Raw genomic sequence first — 24816 nt, forward strand, 5'->3', positions numbered from 1 at the left:
ACGAATCAATCTAAAAACAATATCAGAAAACAAAAACATCAAGTTATATTACTCCCATTGTTCCCATTATTGTTTCTGAGGCTGGTGATATTTACAGATGCACCAATATCTTTTTAATTGTAACGTCTCCATTGGCTTATTGATTGCATTAACAGAATGTATTGAGAGATACGCGAGTCCATTAAGCAAAGAAATGCATTTGTGTGAAAATTCTTTTTTGCCAGCATGGAGCCGAACACTTAAAAATGTCCTGAATTCTTAGTGTAATTATATTTTGCAATTAAGTGTTTTTTTTTTTAAAAGTAATACGAGAAGTCAATAAAATATTGACCCGATTCTCTTAGAAGTGAAACTGCATTTGCCAGGAATCCACCTAAACATTTAGTTCTAAATGAAAACACATTGCAATTTATACTGGATCTTCCGACATGAGTTACATTTTGGTCTCATTTTGAAAGGGTCCTGGGCAAAAAGTACTAGGGATGCACTGAATCCAGGATTCGGTTCGGGATTTGGCCAGGATTCTGCCTTTTTCAGCAGGATTCAATTCGGCCGAATCCTTCTGCCTGGCCGAACCGAATCCGAACCCTAATTTGCATATGGAGGGAAATTGCGTGACTTTTTGTCAGAAAACAAGGAAGTAGAAAATATTTTTCCCTTCCCACCCCTAATTTGCATAAGCAAATTAGGGTTCAGATTTGGTCCGGTATTCGGCCGAATCTTTCACGAAGGATTCGGGGGTTCGGCTGAATCCAAAAAAGTGGATTCGGTGCATCCCTAAAAAATACCAACATGAGGGGCCAATTCACTAACTTCGAGTGAAGGATTCGAAGGTAAAAAACTTTGAATTTTGAAGTTTTTTTTGGGCTACTTCGACCATCGAATGGGCTACTTCGACCTTCGACTACGACTTCGAATCGAAGGATTCAAAGTAAAAATCGTTCGACTATTCGACCATTCGATAGTCGAAGTACTGTCTCTTTAAAAAAAACTTCGACCCCCTAGTTCGCCATCTAAAAGCTACCGAACTCAATGTTAGCCTATGGGGAAGGTCCCCATAGGCTTGGCTAACTTTTTTTGATCGAAGGATATTCCTTCGATCGTTGGATTTAAATCCTTCGAATCGTTCGATTCGAAGGATTTTATCGTTCAATCGAAGGAATTATCCTTCGATCGAACTATCTGCGCTAAATCCTTCGACTTCGATATTCGAAGTCGAAGGATTTTAATTCCTAGTCGAATATCGAGGGTTAATTAACCCTCGATATTCGACCCTTAGTGATGGTTAAAATGGTTTGATAAAAAAACAGAGATATTGCAAACAGGGTGTAAAACTGATGTGTAATTGTAATCTAAATCAGTAAAACCATATATCTTCCTGAAGCTGGAGGGCCCAGAAAGTTTTTAGTTGTGTCACTGACTCTGGGGAGCAGATTTTTTAAAATTCGTGATCTCGCCACGACAAAAAAAATTGTTGCGCGCATAAAAATTTTTGCCCATCAAAATTATTCAGTGGCCCATTGACTTTAATGCATTTGGACAAAATAGTCACGCGTATAAAAATTGACGTGCGTCCGGGACAGATTCGCCCATCACTATTCAGAATCTATGCAGCTCAGGTCAAATAAACTTTGCTTTTCTTTTTGACCTCAAGCAGTCTCGGTTAACTGAATTTTCACAACACTTTTAATGAATCGTTGGTTGACCTTCCCTGCTTCAAGAAACTCCGCAATTGTTTAGAAACCTAGAATATTAACTGATTTTTTTTTTCTTGATAAAATTCAGGTTTGCATTGTACAGAAGAAGGACACAGAAACAATGTACGCTATGAAGTATATGAACAAACAGCAGTGCATTGAGCGGGATGAAGTACGAAATGTCTTTAGAGAGTTGGAGATCTTACAAGAAATAGAACATGTCTTCTTAGTAAATCTTTGGTAAGTTCTAGAAGGACTCTCTTCAAGCAATGGAATTATAAAATCCAGTTTACTGATATTAATTCATGTTCATATAATTATAGTTTTTTCACCTAATATGTATTAGCAAATTCTTTTTGCTGCATGTTTTTTACTTTCTTTATCTCTAAACACTAAGGGCAAATTTATTTAAATTGGTGATCGCACTTTTCCCCATATTTTAAATAAATTACTGCAAAAATGAAATCTCTAATTTCATTTTACATTTCAAATTTGAGTCTTCTACACTGAAATTTTTACATTTTAGCAAACAAAAAAAATGTAAATTACACTTTCTGCGGCTAAAATCTGGTGAGTTGCTAAAGACGTTAATAGGAGATATATTTTCAACATTCAAGCTACATTGATTTTTAACAATGTTTTCAGATTTTTTCAGTTTTTTTCCCCACACAATTTTAGGTGAGTTTGTCTGTGTTTTCCAGCAATTGAGAAAACAATCGCAATCAAATGTAATCATGACTTTTGTTTTCACGGGGCAAAAGCTGCTATTTGTAAAGTTAGAATCGTTTCTAATTTTCAAACAGTTTCGATTGTATATATTTAAGGCCAATTTAAAATGTCAGGGAAAAGGAACGACAGGCATTCAAAGATCCCACAGGACAGACAAAGTAAAAGAATTTATTAGGCAAAAATAAGCAAAGCCTTACATGTTTAGTGCACTTAATCATAGGCTGAACAAAAACTATTGGTATACTCAATAAATACCCTAGACCCATAGTCTCATTAATCAACCATTTTTTTATTGGTTGATTGATGTTACTTCTTGATTGGTAGGTCTAGGGCAGGGATCCCCAACCTTTTTTACCCATGAGCCACATTCAAACGTAAAAAGAGTTAGGGAGCAACACAAACAAGAAAACGTCTCTTGAGGTGCTAAATAAGGTCTATGATTGCACAAGAATAAAAACAAAGGCACACGTAATTCAATACTTCTGCATAAAATCTGAGATTTTTCTTTTATTTAAGGTGAGATGCCAGCAAATGTTTCAGGGACAAGCCCCTTCATCAAGTGCTACTTACAAAGGATGTGCAAGGAAGTATTTCAAGGGAAGGTTAACAAACATCTCCACCCCCCCCCCGATTAAGTGATGACACCAAAAAGTATACATAGTACCTTTGTGTCTTATTTGTCCATAATTGTCCGTGGGTAATAATAGTCCATACATTTCGATCCTCTGTAATGAGAACAATAAAACAAGTATTGGTGTATGCCCCAAGGTAATTACTGTGAAACAAAAAAAGAAAAACATTTTATACAATGATTATATAATTTTTTTTTCTTTTTCAAAATATAAACCATTTTTCAGAACATAAAGGCAGAAAGAAGCTTTGGATTTTGTATATATATATATATTCTTGCATATTCTTGCTAGATAAAGAATTTTCGTTTTCTTCACAAGATAAGTTGTCTGGACTTTTTTGTTTATTATACATTGTATCCTTAATTGGACTAAGTCACGGACTGGTGCACACTCCACTCCATTTTGTTTGGTGAAAACTATGTTGATTTATTTTACAGAATATCACATCTTATCCTACGTTTCGGTCCCACATGGGGACCTTTCTCAAGGACATGTGATATTCGGTATATATATATATATATATATATATATATATATATATATATATATATATATATATATATATATATATATAAAGAAAGACCAGCAACACCAGAATTTTGCATGTAGTTGAAAAAGTGTTATTACATATGTATCCGACGTGATGTTTCGGTCCCCTTTGGGGACACTTTTTCAACTACATGCAAAATCCTGGTGTTGCTGGTCTTTCTTTCTATTTATATTTTTTTTACCGTGCACCCAGGTATTGTTCCAAAATGGAGTGCTGTCCACAACCACTATATACAGTTTATATATATATATATATATATATATATATATATATATATATATATATATATATATATATATACACATATATTTTTTTTAAGGGCTGTGATTGGCCCCTATGTAGACTTGCAGCCTACAGGAGACTCTACTTGGCAGTATACTCAGTTTTTATGCAATTAAAACTTGCTTTCGAGCCCGAAATTCAAAAACAAGCACCTGCTTTGAGGCCACGGAGAGCAACATCCAATTGGGTTGGTGAGCAACATGTTGCTCATTAGCTACTGGCTGGGGATCACGGGTCTAGGGTATATATATTCAATATACCAAACTATGTTTTTTCAGCCTATGATTAAGTGCACAAAATGCATAAAGCTTTGTCTATATTTGCCTAATAAAGTCTGCAGTTCTTTTACTTTGCCTATCCTGTTGGATCTGTGAGTGCCTGCCGTTCTTTTTTCCTGGTATTATACCTCAACCTTGAGCTGTAGGTCTGGGGCATGTGCACCCAGACCCCACGTAGAAACTTTGAGATTTTCTAAGACATGGCTATGCACCAAGAACTTTTAAGAATAACCCATTTAAAATGTCTTAAAGTAGAATTCACTGGTCTTGTTTCTTAGCTGGCCAGTAATCATGCAACATTTTCTGTATTTCTGTGTTATGAAAATAACAGGTGTCAAAGAGACACCTCTGATGTTTATACCTTTACTCATTCCCAAACCATTTAAATATTTGTTTGATTATATACTATTAGTTAGATAAAAGAATGAATGAGAATCACCTAAGAAGTACAACACTGTAGGCCATATGGCTATAGGTGGCCATAGACACACAGATAATATTGTACAAAATAAATTTTCATACGATATTCGCTGTGTATGGTGGGAAACGAGCCGACCGATATCGGCAGAAGACTTGGTTGGTCGGCTCGTCGATCCGGCTGGACGGACAAATCTAGAAAATTTAACATCGCCCATTGTTAGTGCTGAATCATCAGATATAAGTAGAATTCTATTGTTTTCTACCTGTATATCTGACAATTCAGCTCTACACATGTGTATTGAAATGAACGATCTTTCTTGGAAAAGTCTTTTCCAAGAAAGATCGTATTTGTTACATCTATGGACACCTTAAATGTAATAAACATTGACAGAGTCTCTTCGGGATTCAATTATTTCATTTTTGTTAGCTGTGCTAAACTGCTGCCATATTTACAGCTTCAACGTTGTATCTGCTCTCTATACAGGTATTCATTCCAAGATGAAGAAGACATGTTTATGGTGGTCGACCTGCTCCTGGGAGGGGATCTGCGATACCATCTACAGCAAAACGTCCAGTTTACAGAAGAGACTGTTAAGATGTATATCTGTGAAATGGCTTTAGCTTTAGATTATCTAAGGAGTCAACATATAATCCATAGGTATGGATGTGAAACTCTTCTCTCTTAGCAAATCTCTTTTTTCCTTTTTCACATTTCTGCTCTTAAAAAAATATTGTATCAGGATCAGGTATTGAGTGCAATGAGAGGGCCTGCTTTTCTTCTGCTTGGATACTGAGCCGTTATAAAACAAATTTGATGCAACCTTTTGTTTTTGCACATGTGAGACTTTTTTTATATTTGTAAAATTGCCATTTTTCATTGTTGGCACTTGGACTTACATACCATACACACATGAGTTAACGAGTAAATGGAAATACAAATAAACCACTGTGTTCTTCTCTATGGTATGTATGCATGGAGGTTGTTCATCATTTGACCACAATGATCAGGTGATCTTGACATACAGTGACCACTAATGCAAAATTGGAAGTTGGAGGTAATGTTCATATATTCTTTGACTCCTATTCCAATGTAATATCAGGGTGAAATATAAATAAGCAACAAATGTTTTTGGCATATTGGTAATTGCCACAATGTGAATAACATAGTTGTTGATGGGCTTTTAATGAGACCCATAATATTCTGGGTTGAATTACCATGTTTAAATAAGATGTTGGGTACTGGGTGTCCTGTGGTTTTCCTGAAGGGAACTGGACAAAGATTTTTAGGAATCGGTTAAGCTAATCAATCAATTTGACTGATCAGTTGACACTGGTCTATTAAAGGTGAGACTAGTGAAGTAAATACAAGATTCACTGTAACTGGTTCATTATTTGTGCATCCTTGAGCTCCATGTGTTCTAATTGACTTGATATTATAGTGATAGTAGTGCCATAATTAGTTTCTCCTTTGTTGCAGGGACGTGAAACCAGACAACATTCTTCTTGATGAGCAAGGTCAGAAAAAAGGAATGTTATATTTGCATGTCCTCTTCTGACTTTTACCTTACCTCTGTACCTATACTTTACCTCTATACAATTTTCCATATAGCGATAACATTTTCAAATCACTTGAAAATGTAAAATAAATACGTAACATTAATACAGTAAATTAAAAATTAATAAATAGTGCTTGTTGGCAACTTCAATGATATCTTCTTTAATTAGGTAAAAACAGTTCTTGGGTTCTGATCCCCTTTAAACACATCAAAATGTTATTTCAGGAAACTCTCATCAAGACAAAAAAAAGTCTTTAGGTTCATTAAATATTTGGAGAAATTAGGGGAAAAAAATTGGACCGAGCCCAGCATCCAGATGGCAGACATCCAAGGGTACTTAAAAAAAACTCTACTTTGAGATAGCTATATTTAATATTCACATACCCCTGGCCTGGTGCCACAGAGCAGATAAAATGCAGAATTAATGAGAAGACAGGTGAGATTGTCACTTGGGAGTTATAGATCTTTTGGTTTGGTTAATAAAGGAATAGAGACTTTCTCATTGAGTTAAGAAAGGGTTCACATAGGCAGCCTTGCACGGCGCTGCTTAAATTTACTCATGATTCTTTTTTCTCCTTCTTCATCAGTATTTCCACGGTGTTACCTTGTGAACCAAATGAAGTTGTTCTGAATAACAAATGTGCATATTAAATACAGTGGTTAGATCTTGATGTAGTCTGTCCTGCTTCTCTAGGCCATACTCATCTGACAGATTTTAACGTGGCGACAATTATCAAAGACGGTGAAAGAGCCACAGCCTTAGCTGGGACCAAACCTTATATGGGTAAGAAACATAGAAATAACCTGTTTATGAGCTTGTGACTAAGCAGTATAAAATGTAATGTCGCCAAGGGAAATGCCAGAATTGTATCCACCACGCAGACATCCAAGGGCATTGAAAGAATATGCATTGTGTGGGGGTTAGAATGTAATATGTTTTACAGCTTTAAATGAAAGCTTATTGTTATTTTTTACTGCCCAGATCTGTCAGATTAAATATAAAGCATTTTAATGTAATATGATGTACAGCATTTAATAAATATATTACAAGAGATTTTCCGACCATTACAGAAACCTTTTATAATGTCCATATTTCATTTTCTGAAATCTTTGCTAATATCCGAGATGCCAGTCACCACCAATCTTCCTTATCAGATTATGCTGTCTGGAAGCTAGGTTCATCATGAAATACCCCATCATTGTGACATCAACATTCCTTTCGACCACATGTGGCATCACTGGTTCTTAGCTCATGCCACCACAATAATGGACCCCTTATTCGCAAATGGTCAAAAAAGGCATGGAAAGTATTTTTCCAGACTATTTTGTTGAAATGTGTTCTTTGCTCCAGACTTGGAATTTATTTATTCCCTACTGGATGATAAAAAAATTGCAACATCATTTTGAAAAATAATTTCAATGTAATTCTTGTCGAAATTATGTTGGAATAGAAAAAATGGTACAAAAGTAATTAATGAAACATTAATCACTGTGTTTTATGGTATTTCGGTCTGATAAATACTTGCCTTATGAGAATGACATTCTGTTTCTCCCAGACCAACTCAAAATAGAGTTAGTTCTGTGTATTATTATCTATTCTAAATATTTATTTAATTGGAATGTTTAAAAGAAAACGGAGAACAAAGAAATTATTTGATTTTGTAGTCAACTATAATTTTTGTTGATTTGCTTTGAATCTGCTTTGATCTGCTGGATTAAATTTAGATAGTTAGCATTAAAGCACCCACTAGTTAGAAAAATTATTTTTGTTCACTCAAAAAAGATGGCTAGATATATGATGACTAAATGATAGATGGATAGACAGATGATGGCTAAATGATAGATGGATAGAATAGATGATTGATAAATCGATTAGTGATGGGCGAATTTGTCCTGAAAAACGTAAAATCGCAAAACGCGATTCGCAAAACGCAGACGACAATACGGCAGCGTCAAAATGGGCGCCGGCGTCAAAGTTGACGTTGGCGCCCATTAAAGTAAATGGGCGTTTGATAATAGTCGCCTGCGACAATTTAGTCGCCAGAGTCGATTCCATCGCCAGCGCCGAAAAAAATTTGACGCGAAACGCGCAAGTTTGCCGTGAATTTGCCTTGGCGAATAAATTCGCCCATTGCTATAAATTATGGATGAATAGATTAATAGATGGATAGATAGATAGAAGATGGATAAATAATAGATATACAGAAAGATAATAGATGGATAGATAGATGATAGATGATAGATAGATAGATAGATAGATATATGATCAATAAGCAATAGATATATAGAGAAATAGATGATATGTTATAGACAGATATATAGATGATGGAAAGATGATTGATAATTTATATTATATAGATAGATGATAGAAAGATAGATGATAAATAGATAAATGGATAAATGATAGATGATAGATAGATAATAGACAGATAGATAGATAGATAGATAGATAGATAGATAGATAGATAGATAGAAAAATAAATGATAGAGTTAGATGGATAAATAGATGATAAAGGATAGATAGATAGATAGATAGATAGATAGATAGATAGATATATGATCAATAAGCAATAGATATATAGAGAAATAGATGATATGTTATAGACAGATATATAGATGATGGAAAGATGATTGATAATTTATATTATATAGATAGATGATAGAAAGATAGATGATAAATAGATAAATGGATAAATGATAGATGATAGATAGATAATAGACAGATAGATAGATAGATAGATAGATAGATAGATAGATAGATAGATAGATAGATAGATAGATAGTGGATGGATAGATGATGGTAAATTATAATTATATAGATATATGATAAATAGCTAGATCGATAGATGATAGATAGATGATGGATATACAATAGATGAGTTGATAGATTATAGATACACGATAGATGTATAGATGAAATAGATGATATAGATAAATAGATAGATAGATAGATAGATAGATAGATAAAGGGAGATAGATAAATAGATAAATGATAGATGGAAAGATGAAGATTAGCTGTACACAGCTAATTTTTATTTGATCACATTTATTATTAGCTATGATAAAATGTTAACTTTATATGTATTCTTTCAATATATTTGTCCAGCACAAGCAGTGCACTATATTATGAAAGAAATATCAAGACACTGACTAAATCACGAATTGTCTGTTTTTCTATGTCAGCCCCTGAAATATTCCAGTCATTTGTCAACGGCGGAACGGGATACTCGTTTGAAGTTGACTGGTGGTCTTTAGGAATAATGGCATTCGAAATGCTCCGAGGATGGGTAGGAATTTTACTCAGACCGTGTTTTTTTTTGGTACATTATTTTTTTTCAACATGTAATGATGTGGTTTTCCCCTCTTTCCATAGAGACCCTATGATATCCATTCCAGTAGCCCCGTTGAGACATTAGTCCAGCTATTTAGCACAGTTACTGTCCAGTATTCCTCTGTCTGGTCAAAAGATATGATTGGTTTATTACGGAAGGTAATTATCTGCTCTTTTTCCTTTCATCACCTCTCTGCCATGCCCAGCCACGAAATGAATCCAGAGATGCCGCACAATTAATTCTTCAAGCTATTAAATATTAAAGTCACAGAATGCAAGTTAATTAGAATACACCTTCTGGCTTTGTGGTCAGTTGTTTTAAACATTTCATATCTATCGTCTTCCTATCCGTTGTGCATGTGCAATTCGGTACAGGTATGGGATCTGTTATACAGAAACCCGTTATCCAGAAAGCACGTAATTATGGGAAAGCCATCTCCCATAAACTGCATTTAAATATCTCCCATTTTTCAAAAATATTTCCCTTTTCTCTGTAATAATAAAACAGAACTTTGTACTTGATCCTAATGTAGATATAAATAATCCATTTGGAGACAAAACCAGACTATTGGGTTTAATTATTGTTTAGCTGTTTTTATAGTAGATTTATAACATGGAGATCCAAATTACGGAAAAAAACCCTTATCCAGAAAATTCCAGGCCCCAAGCATTTTGGATAACAGGTCCTACAACTGTACTGCCCTCTCCCTTCTCAATGTATCACCTTTTCTGCTACAGATAGGAACAATGTCAGCTGAATCACAGCTCCATTCTAAATATGCATGCCTGTGTATCTGTATTTACATATATACAGATAATAATGGGCACATGTACAAAAAAGCCAATTTATCCATAAAAAACAGTTGGCTCTAGGAACAGTCAACAGTCCCCAACTGGATGTCTATTTTGTAATAGCATTGGTTATGAAGGCGTCACACCCTGTCCTGTAATGTTCAGTTTGATCTAAGTATAAAAGGAACCCAATGAGCAGCCAATCAGCATTTAGATTTCAACAGTTTGAAAACAAAACCAAAGATCTGATTGGTTGCTGAGCAACATCACCGGTAATGTCTCACACCACTTTATACAGAATGGTAAGTAGACCCCTAGGTGCTGAAAGTCACTTAATATTTGGAGCAATAAAACATAGACATCTGTCCCATTGAGGCTACATGGGTAACTTCTTCTAGTGTTGCCATTATAGCGGCTAAGCAGTTTCCCCACTAATCTGTATCAATAGACTAGAGGTATTGCACTTTATGTTATAGGTTCTGTACCAGCCCAAGGCAACCACAGGCCTTTAGCAGTAAAGATCTGTGTCTTCAAAGATGCCTCAGTAGCTCCCCATCTTCTTTTCTGCTGATTCACTGCACATGCTCTGTGCTGCTGACACTTACTGAGCTTAGGGACCCACTCACAATATTATATATACAATATAAAATTAAGGATACACCTTGATTAGTAAGTAGTCCTGTCACATTTTCTTCTATAACAGCTATAACCTCACTTTCTGCTAATGCTTTCATGATTTTTCAGGACCCCTATGCTTAGCTTCTCAGCAGCAGCCCAGAGCACACTGAGCATGTGCAGTGCCATTGACACTTAAACGATGGCTTAGCAAGATCCAAGATGGGAAGCTGTTGATAAGACAAATCGAATGTCATGGCTCATTACTGTTATAGTGCTGCTGAACCTTTAGGTTTTTGTATTACATTCAGTAATATTTATATTTAATTTCTAAAGTTATCCTTTAAAGGGGACTGACACCTTACATGAAACTTTTCCATTTGTACTACATATATCCCTAAGGATTGGACTGTGATTGGACTGGGCCAGTGGGACACCAGGAAAAAACCCAGTTGGCCCTGACTACCCAGACCCAATCCCTACCTGCCCTCTACCGTTGCTCCCCGCTGCCCTCACCCAACATGGCTAAAATAAGAATAAAGGGGGTGGGGGAAGGGGCTAATGGTGAGTGAGTGGGCAGGTGGGAGGGGTCCTAGAGGGGGTGTGGGGGTTGCTGGGGTAGAAACCCCAGTGGGCCTTGCATACCCCAGTCTGACCCTACTATGCAGCCACAATAACACAAATTAGTGCGTTTCTACACAGCACAATATTGCTGTTTCTACTAGAATGTTAATGTAATCTTTGTTGTACCATCACTTCTCAATGTGTTATACTGTAAGGAACACGCTAGACATTGTGAGTCAGAAAACAATGCGAGTGCGAGAGGCAACGTAACAGTGAGTGTCTGTGACTAAACGTAAAATATGTTACAAGTGGCAATATCAATGCAGCCCCCACTTATCCTACGTGCAGGCCCGTGCCCCACATAATCGTGGTACAGCTGTCTCACTGCACTTTCTATATAACAGACGTCAGCAAAACATTGTATTCTGTTAGCTCCATAATTACTCATCTCTTAATGAAATAAGTGGGAATTGCCACCAGCTCCTGAATAACAAAACAATATCCCTTCAATATCAATATATATAAACTGTAAACAAACCCTGTAGTTCTCTGGTGGTTACATACCATGTAATGATATCGGAATCATCAAGGATAATTCAAATTATGATGATAAAATCTATATATTTATGTTTCTACAATGTGAGACTAGAGACTGCCGTATGATTTAACCCATGCATTTCTGACTGTACTTGCCGGCAGCCATCATATATTGGCAAAATTGCATTTAAAGGGGTTGTTCACCTTTAAATTAACTTTTAGCATGATGCAGAGAATGATATTCTGCAATTGGTTTTCATTTTTTACTATTTGTGTGTTTTTATAAAATTATTTAGTGTCTTGTTCAGCTGCTGCCTTGTTTGGCATTTCAGCAGCTATCTGGTAACTAGGGATCAATTTAAGCTAGCAACCAGGCACTGGATAGAAAGAGAGACTGGAAAATCAAAAGGAGAGGGACTGACGATAAAGATAAATCATACAAAATTTCAATAACAATAAAACTTTAGCCTCACAGTGCGGTAGGTTTTTAGCTGAAAGGGTCAGTGACCCCCATCTTAAAGCTGGAAAGAGTTACATAGTTAAATTGGATTGAAAAAAGACCACAGTCCATCAAGTTCAACTTTCAAATAAAACCCAGCATCCACACAATCACATTGACCCATCCATACACTCACATAAACTATATATACCAATCGCTATACTAATTGCAGAGTTAAGTATCACACTAGCCATGGATATAGCCCTGGAGTTGGGAGAGAAAGGCAAATAATACAAAAACTATAAGGCAAATAATACAAAATAATACAAAACAATGGATAATCTATAACATAGTAAAAATTAATCTGTAGGGGTTTTAATCTTTTTGTTGCCTCTATGGGGGTTATTTACTAAAATCCAAATTGATCTTGTTGTCCCAATAAAAAAAAGATCTACCAAACTCCCATGACCTATTTTTCCTTATTTATTAATACATTTATTTGATTTAAAAAATCTAGTTTTGTCCCTAAAACCATTAAAAAGTTTGATTTTCTGGCAAAACCCACCAAAGACCACAAAAACTTCAAATTGAGGTAGGTGCCTCTCCCATTGACTTATACAGGACCTTGACAGGTCTGAGAGAGGATTTTCAGATTTGGGCTTTTTGCAGCATCGGGGTATAGTAAATTTAGAAGAAATTTGAGCTTTGCCCTGAAAAGCCGACCAGCAAAATATGAGGTTTAATAAATAACCCCCCAAGTGTTCTGTTAAAGTGATAGGAAATGCGATGACATAATGTAATGTTCAGTAACTTATATCAACCACTCAGAATTTACTGGTCCCCTGTTGGAAATCAAACAATCTCTGATTGGTTGCTGTGGGTAACTAGACCTGAGACGTTTACATTAGATTGTAAGCTCCACTGAGATGGGGCATGATAAATAGCACTGTATACATTTGTCACTGCTATATAAAGTCATTGCAATTTTCCTTTTGGGAGGTCAACCCAACAGAATAGTTCAGGTTGCAAACTGATCAGAACAAGTTTCACTTGGCTTGTAATTGCTGGCAATTTATTTATTTTTTTGCTTTTTTCAGTGACTGTTTTGATGGATGTTTTTATTTTCCAAGTAATAGCAGTAAAATACCATTTGTGCCATATATCCTATTCAAGAATGATATTTTATGTACTCGGCTCTGTATCATTGACATGAGCTTGGACGTTTCACTCCTTTAAAAGCAGAAAATAACTGATATTACGCGGAATGTTTGTGGCAGGAAACATGGTATTTTGGTGGAGCTCTGTGATGGCTCCAATCTGAAACTGCTGCCAGACGTCAGAACTGAAAAGTAAATTGCGATGATTTGCTCCAACACCATTCTCTGTTACTTTAATAACATGTAGCCTCCCCTCATACATGATAAAAATTCTTGATCTGTTTTAAGAAATGCTAAAGCTTTTATACAAAAAAGGAATATGAGCTGCATACAAATATACATTTGGGGAGACAATTGGAAAAAGTGTTTGAATTTTCAATTTTTTTACTATATTCAGGCAAGTTTTGTCTGTTTCACTAGTGCCATCTGCTGGGAACATTGCATGTATGGTAAAGTAGGGATAGTAGATAGATATATAGATAGATAGATAGAGAGAGAGAGAGAGAGAGAGAGAGAGAGAGAGAGAGAGAGAGAGAGAGAGAGAGAGAGAGAGAGATAGATAGATAGATAGATAGATAGATAGATAGATAGATAGAGATAGATGATAGATAGATGATAGATAGATAGATAGAGAGAGAGAGAGAGAGAGAGAGAGAGAGAGAGAGAGAGAGAGAGAGAGAGATAGATAGAGATAGATAGATGATAGATAGATAGATGATAGATAGATAGATAGATAGATAGATAGATAGATAGAGATAGATAGATAGATAGATAGATGATAGATAGATAGATAGATAGATAGAGAGAGAGAGAGAGATAGATGATAGATAGATAGATAGATAGATAGATAGATAGATAGATAGATAGATAGATAGATAGATAGATAGATAGATAGATAGATAGATAGATAGATTAATAGATAGAGATAGATAGATAGATAGATAGATAGATAGATAGATAGATAGATAGATGATAGATAGATAGATAGATAGATAGATAGATAGATAGAGAGATAGAGAGAGATAGATAGATAGATAGATAGATAGATAGATAGATAGATAGATGATAGATAGATAGATAGATAGATAGATAGATAGATAGATAGATTAATAGATAGAGATAGATAGATAGATAGATAGATAGATAGATGATAGATAGATAGATAGATAGATAGATAGATAGATAGATAGATAGATAGAGAGATAGAGAGAGAGAGATAGATAGATAGATAGATAGATAGATAGATAGATAGATAGATAGATAGATAGATAGATAGATGAAGTTAAAGAAAAACTATACCCCTCAAACAATGTAGCTCTCTATAAAAAGATATTGCATAAAACAGCTTCATGTAAATAAACCATTTTCATAATAATATACATTTTTAGTAGTATGTGCCATTGATTAATCATAAATAGAAAACTGCCATTTTTAAAAGATAAGGGCCATCCCCTGGAATGGTATGATTCACGGTGTACACAAACAAACCATACATGTTAGGTCACATGAGCCAATTAACGGACAGAATTCTGTATTTTGCTTCCACACTTCTTCCTGTTACAGTTAGAGCTGTAGTATTTCTGGTCAGGTGATCTCTGAGGCAGCACAGAGACCAACACGAAATGGTGGCTCAAGGCAAGAGATGTAAAATGGCAATATTTACTTAAATATATATATATATGTTCTTTGGAGTCTTTAATATGCCACTTAATTTAATATAAACTATCTGTTGCTCAAGTATTCATTTTGGGGATATAGTTTTACTTTAAGTGTTCTTAGTTCCAGTTCTTCTAATAACAGAAACATCAGGTACCAGGCATTCCAGATACCGGTATGGGATCCATTATCTGGAAATCCTTTATCAAGAAAGCTCAGAATTATGGGACGCTGTCTCCATTTTATCAAAACAATTTTTTTCTCTGTAATAATAAAACAGTAGCTTGTACTTGATCCCAACTAAGATATAATTAATCCTTATTGGAAGCAAAACCAGTCTATTGGGTTTATTTAAGGTTTAAAAGATTTTTAGTAGACTTACTTTACAGAAAGATCCCTTTTCCAGGTAACAGGTCCAATACCTGTACAACTAAAATGTATGACAACATAGGTATTCCTCTGCACTAAGCACAATTCTACAGGAAAATAACGGAGTAATGAGCCTTTAATGTGCCCGCCAAAAAACTGCTAAAATATTACAAATGCTTTTAGTGATTTTCCACTTTTGTATTCTGCCCCCCTTCCCCTCCAGTTATTGACGGTCAACCCTGAAAATCGTTGTTCTTGTCTTCTGGATATTCAGAATTCAAACTTTCTTGCGGACACAGTTTGGGAAGACATACTTGAAAAAAGAGTGGAGCCAGGTTTTGTTCCCAATGTAAGTAATTGCAATGTGTTTGTTGTTCGTGTTTTGTTAAGGAAAAATCACATTGTCACAGACTATCACCCCCAAGATAAATGATTGCCCTGTTTTTGGAAGTATTCCAAGAAACCTAGGAAAATCGCTACATGTATCAGTTACAATAATGTCCCAAGTTATAGGACCCATAGCTCTTGTTTTGTGGCCAGCAACGTTTCATATTACTCAGGTATAAACCCTCTTACGGTAATTCCTGAATGATTGTTAAGGTTTTACAATTATTTCACGGTTGTTGTTTCTGCTACTTCTGTGTGTCCTAGGCATCTCGTAAAATGTGACTCCTTCTAGAGCTTCTGTGCATGGCTTCTTCTTGATGATCTAAAATGCAATTATGTATTTCCGTTTGTCTTGGCTATATTAAACCTCTCTAAAACTGAAATGGTTCTCTTTCCTCCAAGCAACACCAGTAGCATCCCCGAAGTATCCATCATAGTTTACAATTCCACTATCACCCCCTCTCCCCAGGCCCGGTGCCTTGGGGTTATCCTAGATTCTGCCCTGTCATTCACTCCTCATATCCAGTCACTTATTAAATCATGTCACTTCCACCTAAGGAACATATCCAAAATACGATCATTTATCACCCAAGACGCTGCCAAAATTCTTATTCACTCTCTCATTATATCGCGTCTAGACTACTGTAACTCTCTTTTAATTGGCCTCCCCCTCCAGAGACTGTCACCTCTCCAGTCCATAATGAACACTGCTGCGAGGCTCATACACCTCAGCAACCGCTCCTCCTCTGCCTCGCCATTCTGTCAATCCCTGCACTGGCTTCCGTTACCTTTCAGAATCAAATTCAAATTAATGACACTGACTTTCAAAGCACTTCATAACTGTGTCCCACCCTACATCTCTGAACTCATCTCTATATACTCACCCACTCGCTTACTACGCTCCTCTACTGACCTGCTACTCAACTCTTCTCTCATTACCTCCTCACATGCTCGCATTCAAGACTTTGAAAGGGCTGCACCCCTCCTCTGGAACGCTCTCCCACGATCTGTCCGACTTTCTCCCAACCTTTGTGCTTTCAAAAAATCTCTGAAAACGCACTTCTTTCGAGAAGCCTACCCTCACTCTGCTTAACTACCAAACGCAACACCACATACAACACCACATTTCTCACCCACTTACTTCGATCTTGCCCACTCCCACACCTTGTGTATTACTCCCTTCCCTTTAGACTGTATGCCTATGCATAGGGCCTTCCTCTTTGTACCTGTATTGATTGTGATGTTTGTTACTCCATATATTCTATGTATGTAATTCATGTGATGTAGTTGTATAATCACAGTTACTTTACAGTGCTACGCAATATGTTGGCGCTATATAAATACATGTTAATAATAATAATAATAATATACCTACTGAGAAGTCTTCAAAACTCAGGAGATATGGCTTCAGGAAGGGGCTCATTGAGTGAATTTTCACCTCGGCAGTAATCCATAGCAACCAATCAAGGGTTAACTTTATTCAACCAGCCACAAGTAGAACAATTTAGACAAACATCATCCATGGGTAACTGCCCAGGTGTATATTTGCCCAGTGTTTATAAATGACCCTTATGTTAGATGCAGTGGGTCTACAGAGCTCTTAAATAGTAAGGACTCTCATCAGTGGCGTAATAACAGGGGATGTGGACAGTGTCAGACTGTACACCAGGGGCCCACCCAAAAATCGTAGACCCACCATAAAACCTTAGACCAGGGGCCCACTCTCAGTACTAATATTCTTCATCTCCTCAATCAACCTCTATTCGCCTAGTCTGTTTTCTTTATACTATAATCTATTATTCCATCTATTTAGCCTCTTTGTTCACATAGAAATAGGGAATGGCCATGAAATAGGCCAAAAGTTTAGCAGTATGAGGGCCCACTGACACCTGGGCCCACCTGGAGTTTTCCTGGTATCCCTGTGGGCCAGTCCAACACTGGATGTGGACCCTACAACTGCTGAGCTGCCTCGGAGTGTAGCAGGACCATTGGGCCTTGACTGATATCACCTTATCACCATAATTTGGGAGGCTGAGGAAACCGCAACAAAAACAGTTAAAAATATCCTTCCTAAATGACCCATAGTTTCCGCTGGATCTAGTTTGATTTGTGTCACCACATGGGGAAGCCGATGTGTCCATTTTCCAATTGGAATTTAAAGAAAAAACAAAATTGATAAAACACACATTTTTTTTGTCTATTGTAACATATTTCCAAAATAATTTTAATTGAAAAGATCTTGCCTTGTTAGCAACGAAAATCCATTTATTTTTACAAATTTATTTAACAAAAACTGGACAAAATATCTTGAATGTTAAAAATATACCTCTGTTGGCTTAAACAGCAACTCACCAAGGTTTAATGGATGAATTTTTTTCAAAACTGATACATCTCAAAAGTTTGAGTTTGGTGAATTTTTTTATGAATCACAGCAAAAAATCTTGAATTCTAATAAAATTTGCCCTGTAGTTATTCCAAACTCAAAATAGCGGCAAGTGAGTTCCGTCTAGAGGTTTAAATCTGTAATGTGTAATTGCTAGAAATGAATCCTTTTGGAAAAAAAAATATGTATCACAAAGTCAGAAGCCTAATTGGATTTTTGGTGTTGCATTTGCCCTGGTGAGTGTGACCATGAATGAGTCGTTTGTGTCTTTACAGAAAGGCCGGTTACATTGTGATCCCACATTTGAGCTTGAAGAAATGATATTGGAGTCCAGGCCACTGCATAAAAAGAAGAAAAGACTTGCCAAGAACAAGTCCAGGGATAACAGTAAAGACAGCTCACAGTCAGTAAGTTTAATTTACTGGAGTCTACCAGATATGCCTAGTTTTTATTTTCTAAATATGACCCCATCTATACTTTATTATGCATATATAGATTTTTATGTATGGTACTATTGGTCCATGCTGGTGGTTTATGTCTATGGGGCTTGGTGCAGTAGACACTAGTAGAAGATTACAGGGCCAGTATTTTTCTAATAGATATGTATAAAGAGACATATGTTATCATTTTACTTTTATTTTTTAATCCTTATATTAGAGATTGCTAGCTGACTTTGCCATGGTTTATGGCTGTCCTTAGACTTTCTTATCAGCTCCATAACTCTTCTGTTGTCCTTTTAAGGGTAAGGACTAATCGCCTCGTCTTTGCGGCGACCAATCTCCCCGAACGCCTTCCCTCACTCTTGCGCTGGCTAAAATGAAAAATTGCTGGCGCTAAGCACACGCGGCGATTCGTTTTCCGAAGTCGCCTGAAGTTGCCTCACAAGGAAACTTCAGGCGACTTTGGAAAACTAATCGCCACGTTCGGGGAGATTGGTCGCCAAAAAGACCAGTTGCCAGGCCACTAAATCTCCCCGAAACGCACAGTGTGACCTTACCCTAAGAAGCCAGAAAGGGCGCCTCCTATGACAGTGGTGTGGGGTGTGGCCAGCCATAGTAGCACTCTCCATGTTGTGCTGGTCAGCAAAAACTCAACCTGCATCTGACCCTATCCAGCAAAACATTAACCCACACTCAACCCACAAAATGTTGCCATAATAGAACCCACACCCTACCCGTACACACAATTTCTTGTTTTGTGTGCTACTTCCGTGTATACCACTGGTTCCAAGACAAGGAATCTTTGTAGTAGTAAAGTAGTAGAGTAGTAGAGAGGTGGAGGAGTGTACTTCCCCAGTATGACCTGCACCCAACCCTAACCATCAATAGTTGGCCAAATTTCAACCCACCGCCCCAACCGATGTTCAGCCTACGAGTAACAAAACCTGCACATCACTACTCTCCATAGCACAAACATCTGGCTCAGTTTTGCTTGTATAGAAATATACCATATTTATACCGTATTTTCTGTACTAATCAGAATCCTGTAGAAAGCTCTGAGATGATATGGTACTCCATAGTCTGTAATGCCCTAAGTCACCTTGATATCAGCAGTAACAATGCAATTTGGAAAAGTACCTTTTTTTTTTGCAGACCGTTCTCAAAGCACAATTTACCCTTAATCTGATTTTCAGGTCAGCATGTGACAGCTGAGTTACCTTTTAAATGATTTTACTGGCCTAGAAGTGAGTCAGACTGCAGACACTGCTTTTTTTAAAATGTGTTTCTTGAATTGTTCTTCTCTCCAGGATGACTACCTGCAAGAATGCCTGGATGCATTACAACAGGAATTTGTCATTTTTAATCGTGAAAAGTAAGTGCTAACAGAAAGGGAAATAGTTCACTCAGGAATTGTACAGTTTTATAGTAGTTCTACTTTATGTTCTACCAGATTTGTACATCATTATGTTTTTTTTAATTTTAGAGTAATGATTTTGCTCTTTGTGGTTTCATTCTTCCATTGATAGTCCAATATTTTGTCAGGCCAAAAGGGTTAGGGCACAAAGATTTGAAAATCTGGCCAGACAGGGAATGCATCAACATGTAGATGCGGTCCTCATCTGATGGGTCATCATAGACCCCACTGGATGATGCAATAGTTGACTCTAGGACCAACAATTGGATCAGCCCAATTTGGCTTAGCACGTGAATGACCAAATCAGGTCCAGATCTGGTTTAATCTGCTGAGGGATTACTGGAAAGGCTTTACTGAGTAAAGCCAGTGAATTTGTTTTATACAAGAAACACTGGCCTAAGGAAAAACAGGCTTTCTTCATCTTTTAAAGCTGCCGATGAGATCAGAAATCATGGCCTTATTTTCCAAAAGCTGCTTCATCTCATTCTGTCTATTATAAAACATTGCTCAATATTGACTTGGTTGAACATCCAATATAGCCTGCAAATAGAATAATATGTTTCCTGGTACCAGAACACATCTAATGATAATGGCAATGATAATGATCTGTTAGGAGAAATAAAGCAGATGTTTGTGAGTCGCTACCATTAGGAATTAGGAAATGTAAAAGCATTATCTGGAGAGCGTTAACATAATCAAATTAAAAGGCAAATAATATTAATGAGGAAGACAAGACTTAAAGGGTCATCGGAAAACATGTTTTTTTTCAAAACGCATCAGTTAATAGTGCTACTCCAGCAGACTTCTGCACTGAAATCCATTTCTCAAAAGAGCAAACAGATTTTTTTATATTCAATTTTGAAATCTGACATGGGGCTAGACATTTTGTCAATTTCCCAGCTGCCCCTAGTCATGTGACTTGTGCCTGCACTTTAGGAGAGAAATGCTTTCTGGCAGGCTGCTGTTTTCCCTTCTCAATGTAACTGAATTAGTCTCAGTGGGACATGGGTTTTTACTATTGAGTTGTTCTAGACAGCTGTTATCTTGTGTTAGGGAGCTGTTATCTGGTTACCTTCCCATTGTTCTTTTGTTTGGCTGCTGGGGGAGAAAAGGGAGGGGGTGATATCACTCCAACTTGCAGTACAGCAGTAAAGAGTGATTGAAGTTTATCAGAGCACAAGTCACATGACTTGGGGCAGCTGGGAAATTGACAGTATGTCTAGCCCCATGTCAGATTTCAAAATCTGTTTATTTGTATGTATGTGTATGTGTACTGAGAAAATGTATTTGCTTTTGGCAGTACCTTGTCCTTAAAGTGCTTCCAGAAAATGAAAATCCAGAAGAATCTTCCATAGTTAAAAAGAACCAGTAGCAATAATTCCAATGACTTTTCTTTTGGGCAGACTGAAGAAGATCCCCAGTGTTCGGACTCCCTCGGTATCAGGCCTGGAGTCCACTGACGAGGCAGAAGCAGAGGTTGAAACTGAAAGGGAAGGGGATGCTGAACCAGAAAACGCCACTCTCAACATGTGTGGGTCAGTTTGCTCATCCACTGCCAGCAGCAACTAGAAGCTCTTTCTTTGGAAAGACTCAGCTTAAGAACTCATGAATGTGCTGCTCTCTATACATAAGCATGGTGCCAGGTATCTTCTTACTCTATCGATAAAAAACTGCTTTTTTTTCTGGATTTTTATCTTCAGTTTCTATGGCAATCTGGAGCCACATTGATGAACAGCAACTGATGTCTTTAAAGAACTTCTTTACTTTCCTTCAGAAGGGTGCAACTTTGCTCCACTTATTAAGACAGCGCCATTTTCTACTTATACATTTAACTGGCCCATTTATTTTACATGGCTGGTTATTTACCTGACCGATGAGACTAGAAATAAAACTGTTCTAAGATCTAGTGGGATGGTATCATCCTTCTGACATTCTCAGACCTCCTCAGCCACAGCCAATTGCCAAAATGATATTATCTAGCCCAAGAGTATTTATAAGGGCATTTTTGATACTGCAGTATAGTACAACTGATGTAGGTTGTTGCCATTCCATTGCAGGAAGATAGGGGTCCATGGCTTGGAAATAAATTTTATTTGAGAGTGCGATGTTGCAGATATTGGTCAATAGAGCAGATAATTATTTTAAAAATGTCTTGATTCTGTCTTCTGAAAAAAAAACAACTGCTTCCTTATGCAGAGGGTAAAAAAGAATCAGCTGGACAGCCCAATTAATCCTTATGACAGCCCTGGTTGTTGTAGGTGAGTATATAGAGATGAAACTCTACCTTAGGTTGCCTTAGTAATATTTTGCCCTGCAATGGGAAGGAAACCCAGTTTCACTCCAAATGCTTTCATTTTCATGGAATACCCTGTTACTAAAACTCACCCACTGGATTTGAAATCGCAGCCAGGCAGTTGCTGATCAGATCCCAACTAATTCCTGGTTTTACCCTCATTTGTGTCCACTGACATAGTGCAGAATGGGTATAAGGCATCCCACGGAAATGGAAATATTCGGAGCAAAACTGGGTTTCTATCCTAGGTTACTTGGAGCTTCATGTGACATACGAAGGAGAGCGTCTCCTCAACTTTAATGTAGTTCCACATCCTTGTTTTCAGGGTCTTTCGTAAAATCGAAACTTCAGAAGCAAAACTAGGTTTTCTTCTGCTTTACAAACATGGTTCTGAAAGATCAGATAATTACCCACAGCGTGGATAATCTTGCATTAATATAAACAGTTAAACCAGGTGTCACCCCAACCAGCCTTCTACTGAAATGATATCCACTAGCAGACACAGCTCCTTTATGCTTCAGTAAGAACAAAGATGACACAGAGGTAGCATGGAGCAATATCATTTTAGAAGCTGCTTTTATAGAAACGGGTATTTTTGTAATACTGACAAAAGTAAAACCTATTTTAATGAGAAACCACCAGGGTGTGACACTCTTTTTCTGCTGTAAATCATTTTATGGAACAAACTCAAAAGGAGAGCAAATAAACTTCATGTAGGGTTTTGAACCTTCTCTTTCCATCAAAAAAGTATGAAACTTTTTTTATTTTAATTAGTCAAATCTTTGAACTTTGATGGAAGTTACAAACGATCGTGGGATAAAAAGCTGTCTTGTTTGACCCAATCCTGATCCTCGATTAATAATAAATTAGCCCCCAAGAGAGACTGAGAAGTACATCACTCCATATTGTGGGTATATATAGATTTAAGGGCAGATTTATTATAGATCACTTTGTATTTAACTCAAATTTGATTTTTAAGGGTATTTTTCAGTCAAAACTCAAATTTTTAGGTTAAAACAACTCCATTTTTTCAGGGTTAAAAAAAACCTTGAATTATTTGGGTTTGTGAGGTAAACCTCCAATTTTTTGAGATGTATTATACCCTGAAGCTGGAAATTGCTTAAATTTGAAAGTACTCCAGTAAAAACCTTTCAAAGTCATGCACAGTAATGGGGTTATTTATCAAAGTCCGAATTTATCTCAACATGTTCTGCCAAAAACTCCAATTACATCCGTACAGGTTTTTTACATTTATTTATTATTAGGTTTTCCCGAAAATGTGGTTTGCGGGAAAAAAATCAGAATTTAACAATTTTTTTGGATTTTCCACCCGAAAACTCAGATTTTGGATGCTTTTTTCCCGAAAACTCGAAATCTTCAGGGTATTGCATGAAACACAGAGCATATCAAAAAATCATTGGGACTTTTCCTACTGACTTATATGTAACCTCAACAAATCTGAGATGCCGGATTTTCTGATTCTGACTTTTTCCATCCTCGGGGTCTAATAAATTCCAAAAAATTCATGATTTTTTAAAAGTCTGATTTTATACTAAAATTGTTTGGGATTTTTGCATTCGGAGTTTAGTAAATAACCCCCTAGAAGTCAATGGCAGAAGCTCCTTGTTAAACATGATGGTGGGTTTCGCTCGAAAACTTGATTAATTCAAGCAATCTGAGTTTTTAGTGGAACTCGATTCATTTGAGTTTCTGGGTTGTTGAACTCAAATTCACTGTAGCAATGACGTCCTTTGCTAAGGCTATTTGTATGCTGAAAGAAAGAATGGAAATCGGTTTCCATTTTCATTTTTGGTATAAACTCCTTTAGCACCCATGTGATCTGCCAGACCTTATACAGTATCATTATATAGTGCGTGTCCTTTCAAGCTAATGTTATAATAGCATTGGATTGGCTATCTTTAGAAGTGTGTCAGGTTATAGTGTAAATAAAAGACCTATAATTTGCTTGAGCAATGAAGATTTAGGGGCAGATTTACTAAAGGGCGAAGTGGCTAACGCTAGCGTCAATTCGCTAGCGTTACTGCCCGCAGAGACATCGCCAATTCATAAATTCGCTAGCGAAAGAGACAGGCGCTAGCGGTCATTGGCACTTTATCACCAGGCAAGAATTCGCTCTAGCGAATGGACGTTACTCCGCAAATTCACGAAAGTGGGGATTTTACTGAATGATACCTCTTTCGCCAGAGTTGCCTTCGCCACCTCAGACCAGGCGAAGTGCATTAAAGTAGCTAGATCTTCCTCAATCTTCTGTCACTTACATTATATTCAGTGGTC

General features: G+C 36.8%; 1 protein-coding gene across 1 annotated transcript in view; it reads left to right on the forward strand.

The window, feature by feature from the left end:
* The window catches only part of LOC108696109 (serine/threonine-protein kinase 32C), a 163766-nt gene extending 140003 nt beyond the window's left edge, over positions 1-23763 (forward strand). The window contains exons 3-12 of the mRNA XM_018225162.2: positions 1786-1937; positions 5073-5246; positions 6066-6103; positions 6839-6928; positions 9328-9431; positions 9518-9634; positions 15828-15953; positions 18650-18781; positions 20122-20186; positions 21632-23763. Of these exons, the coding sequence (XP_018080651.2) occupies positions 1786-1937; positions 5073-5246; positions 6066-6103; positions 6839-6928; positions 9328-9431; positions 9518-9634; positions 15828-15953; positions 18650-18781; positions 20122-20186; positions 21632-21797 (1164 nt within the window). The 3' untranslated portion in view covers positions 21798-23763. The remainder of the gene's footprint in view (positions 1-1785; positions 1938-5072; positions 5247-6065; positions 6104-6838; positions 6929-9327; positions 9432-9517; positions 9635-15827; positions 15954-18649; positions 18782-20121; positions 20187-21631) is intronic.
* Positions 23764-24816: the final 1053 nt, after the last annotated feature.

Source organism: Xenopus laevis, chromosome 7L, assembly GCF_017654675.1.
Source record: "Xenopus laevis strain J_2021 chromosome 7L, Xenopus_laevis_v10.1, whole genome shotgun sequence".
Lineage (NCBI taxonomy): Eukaryota > Metazoa > Chordata > Amphibia > Anura > Pipidae > Xenopus > Xenopus laevis.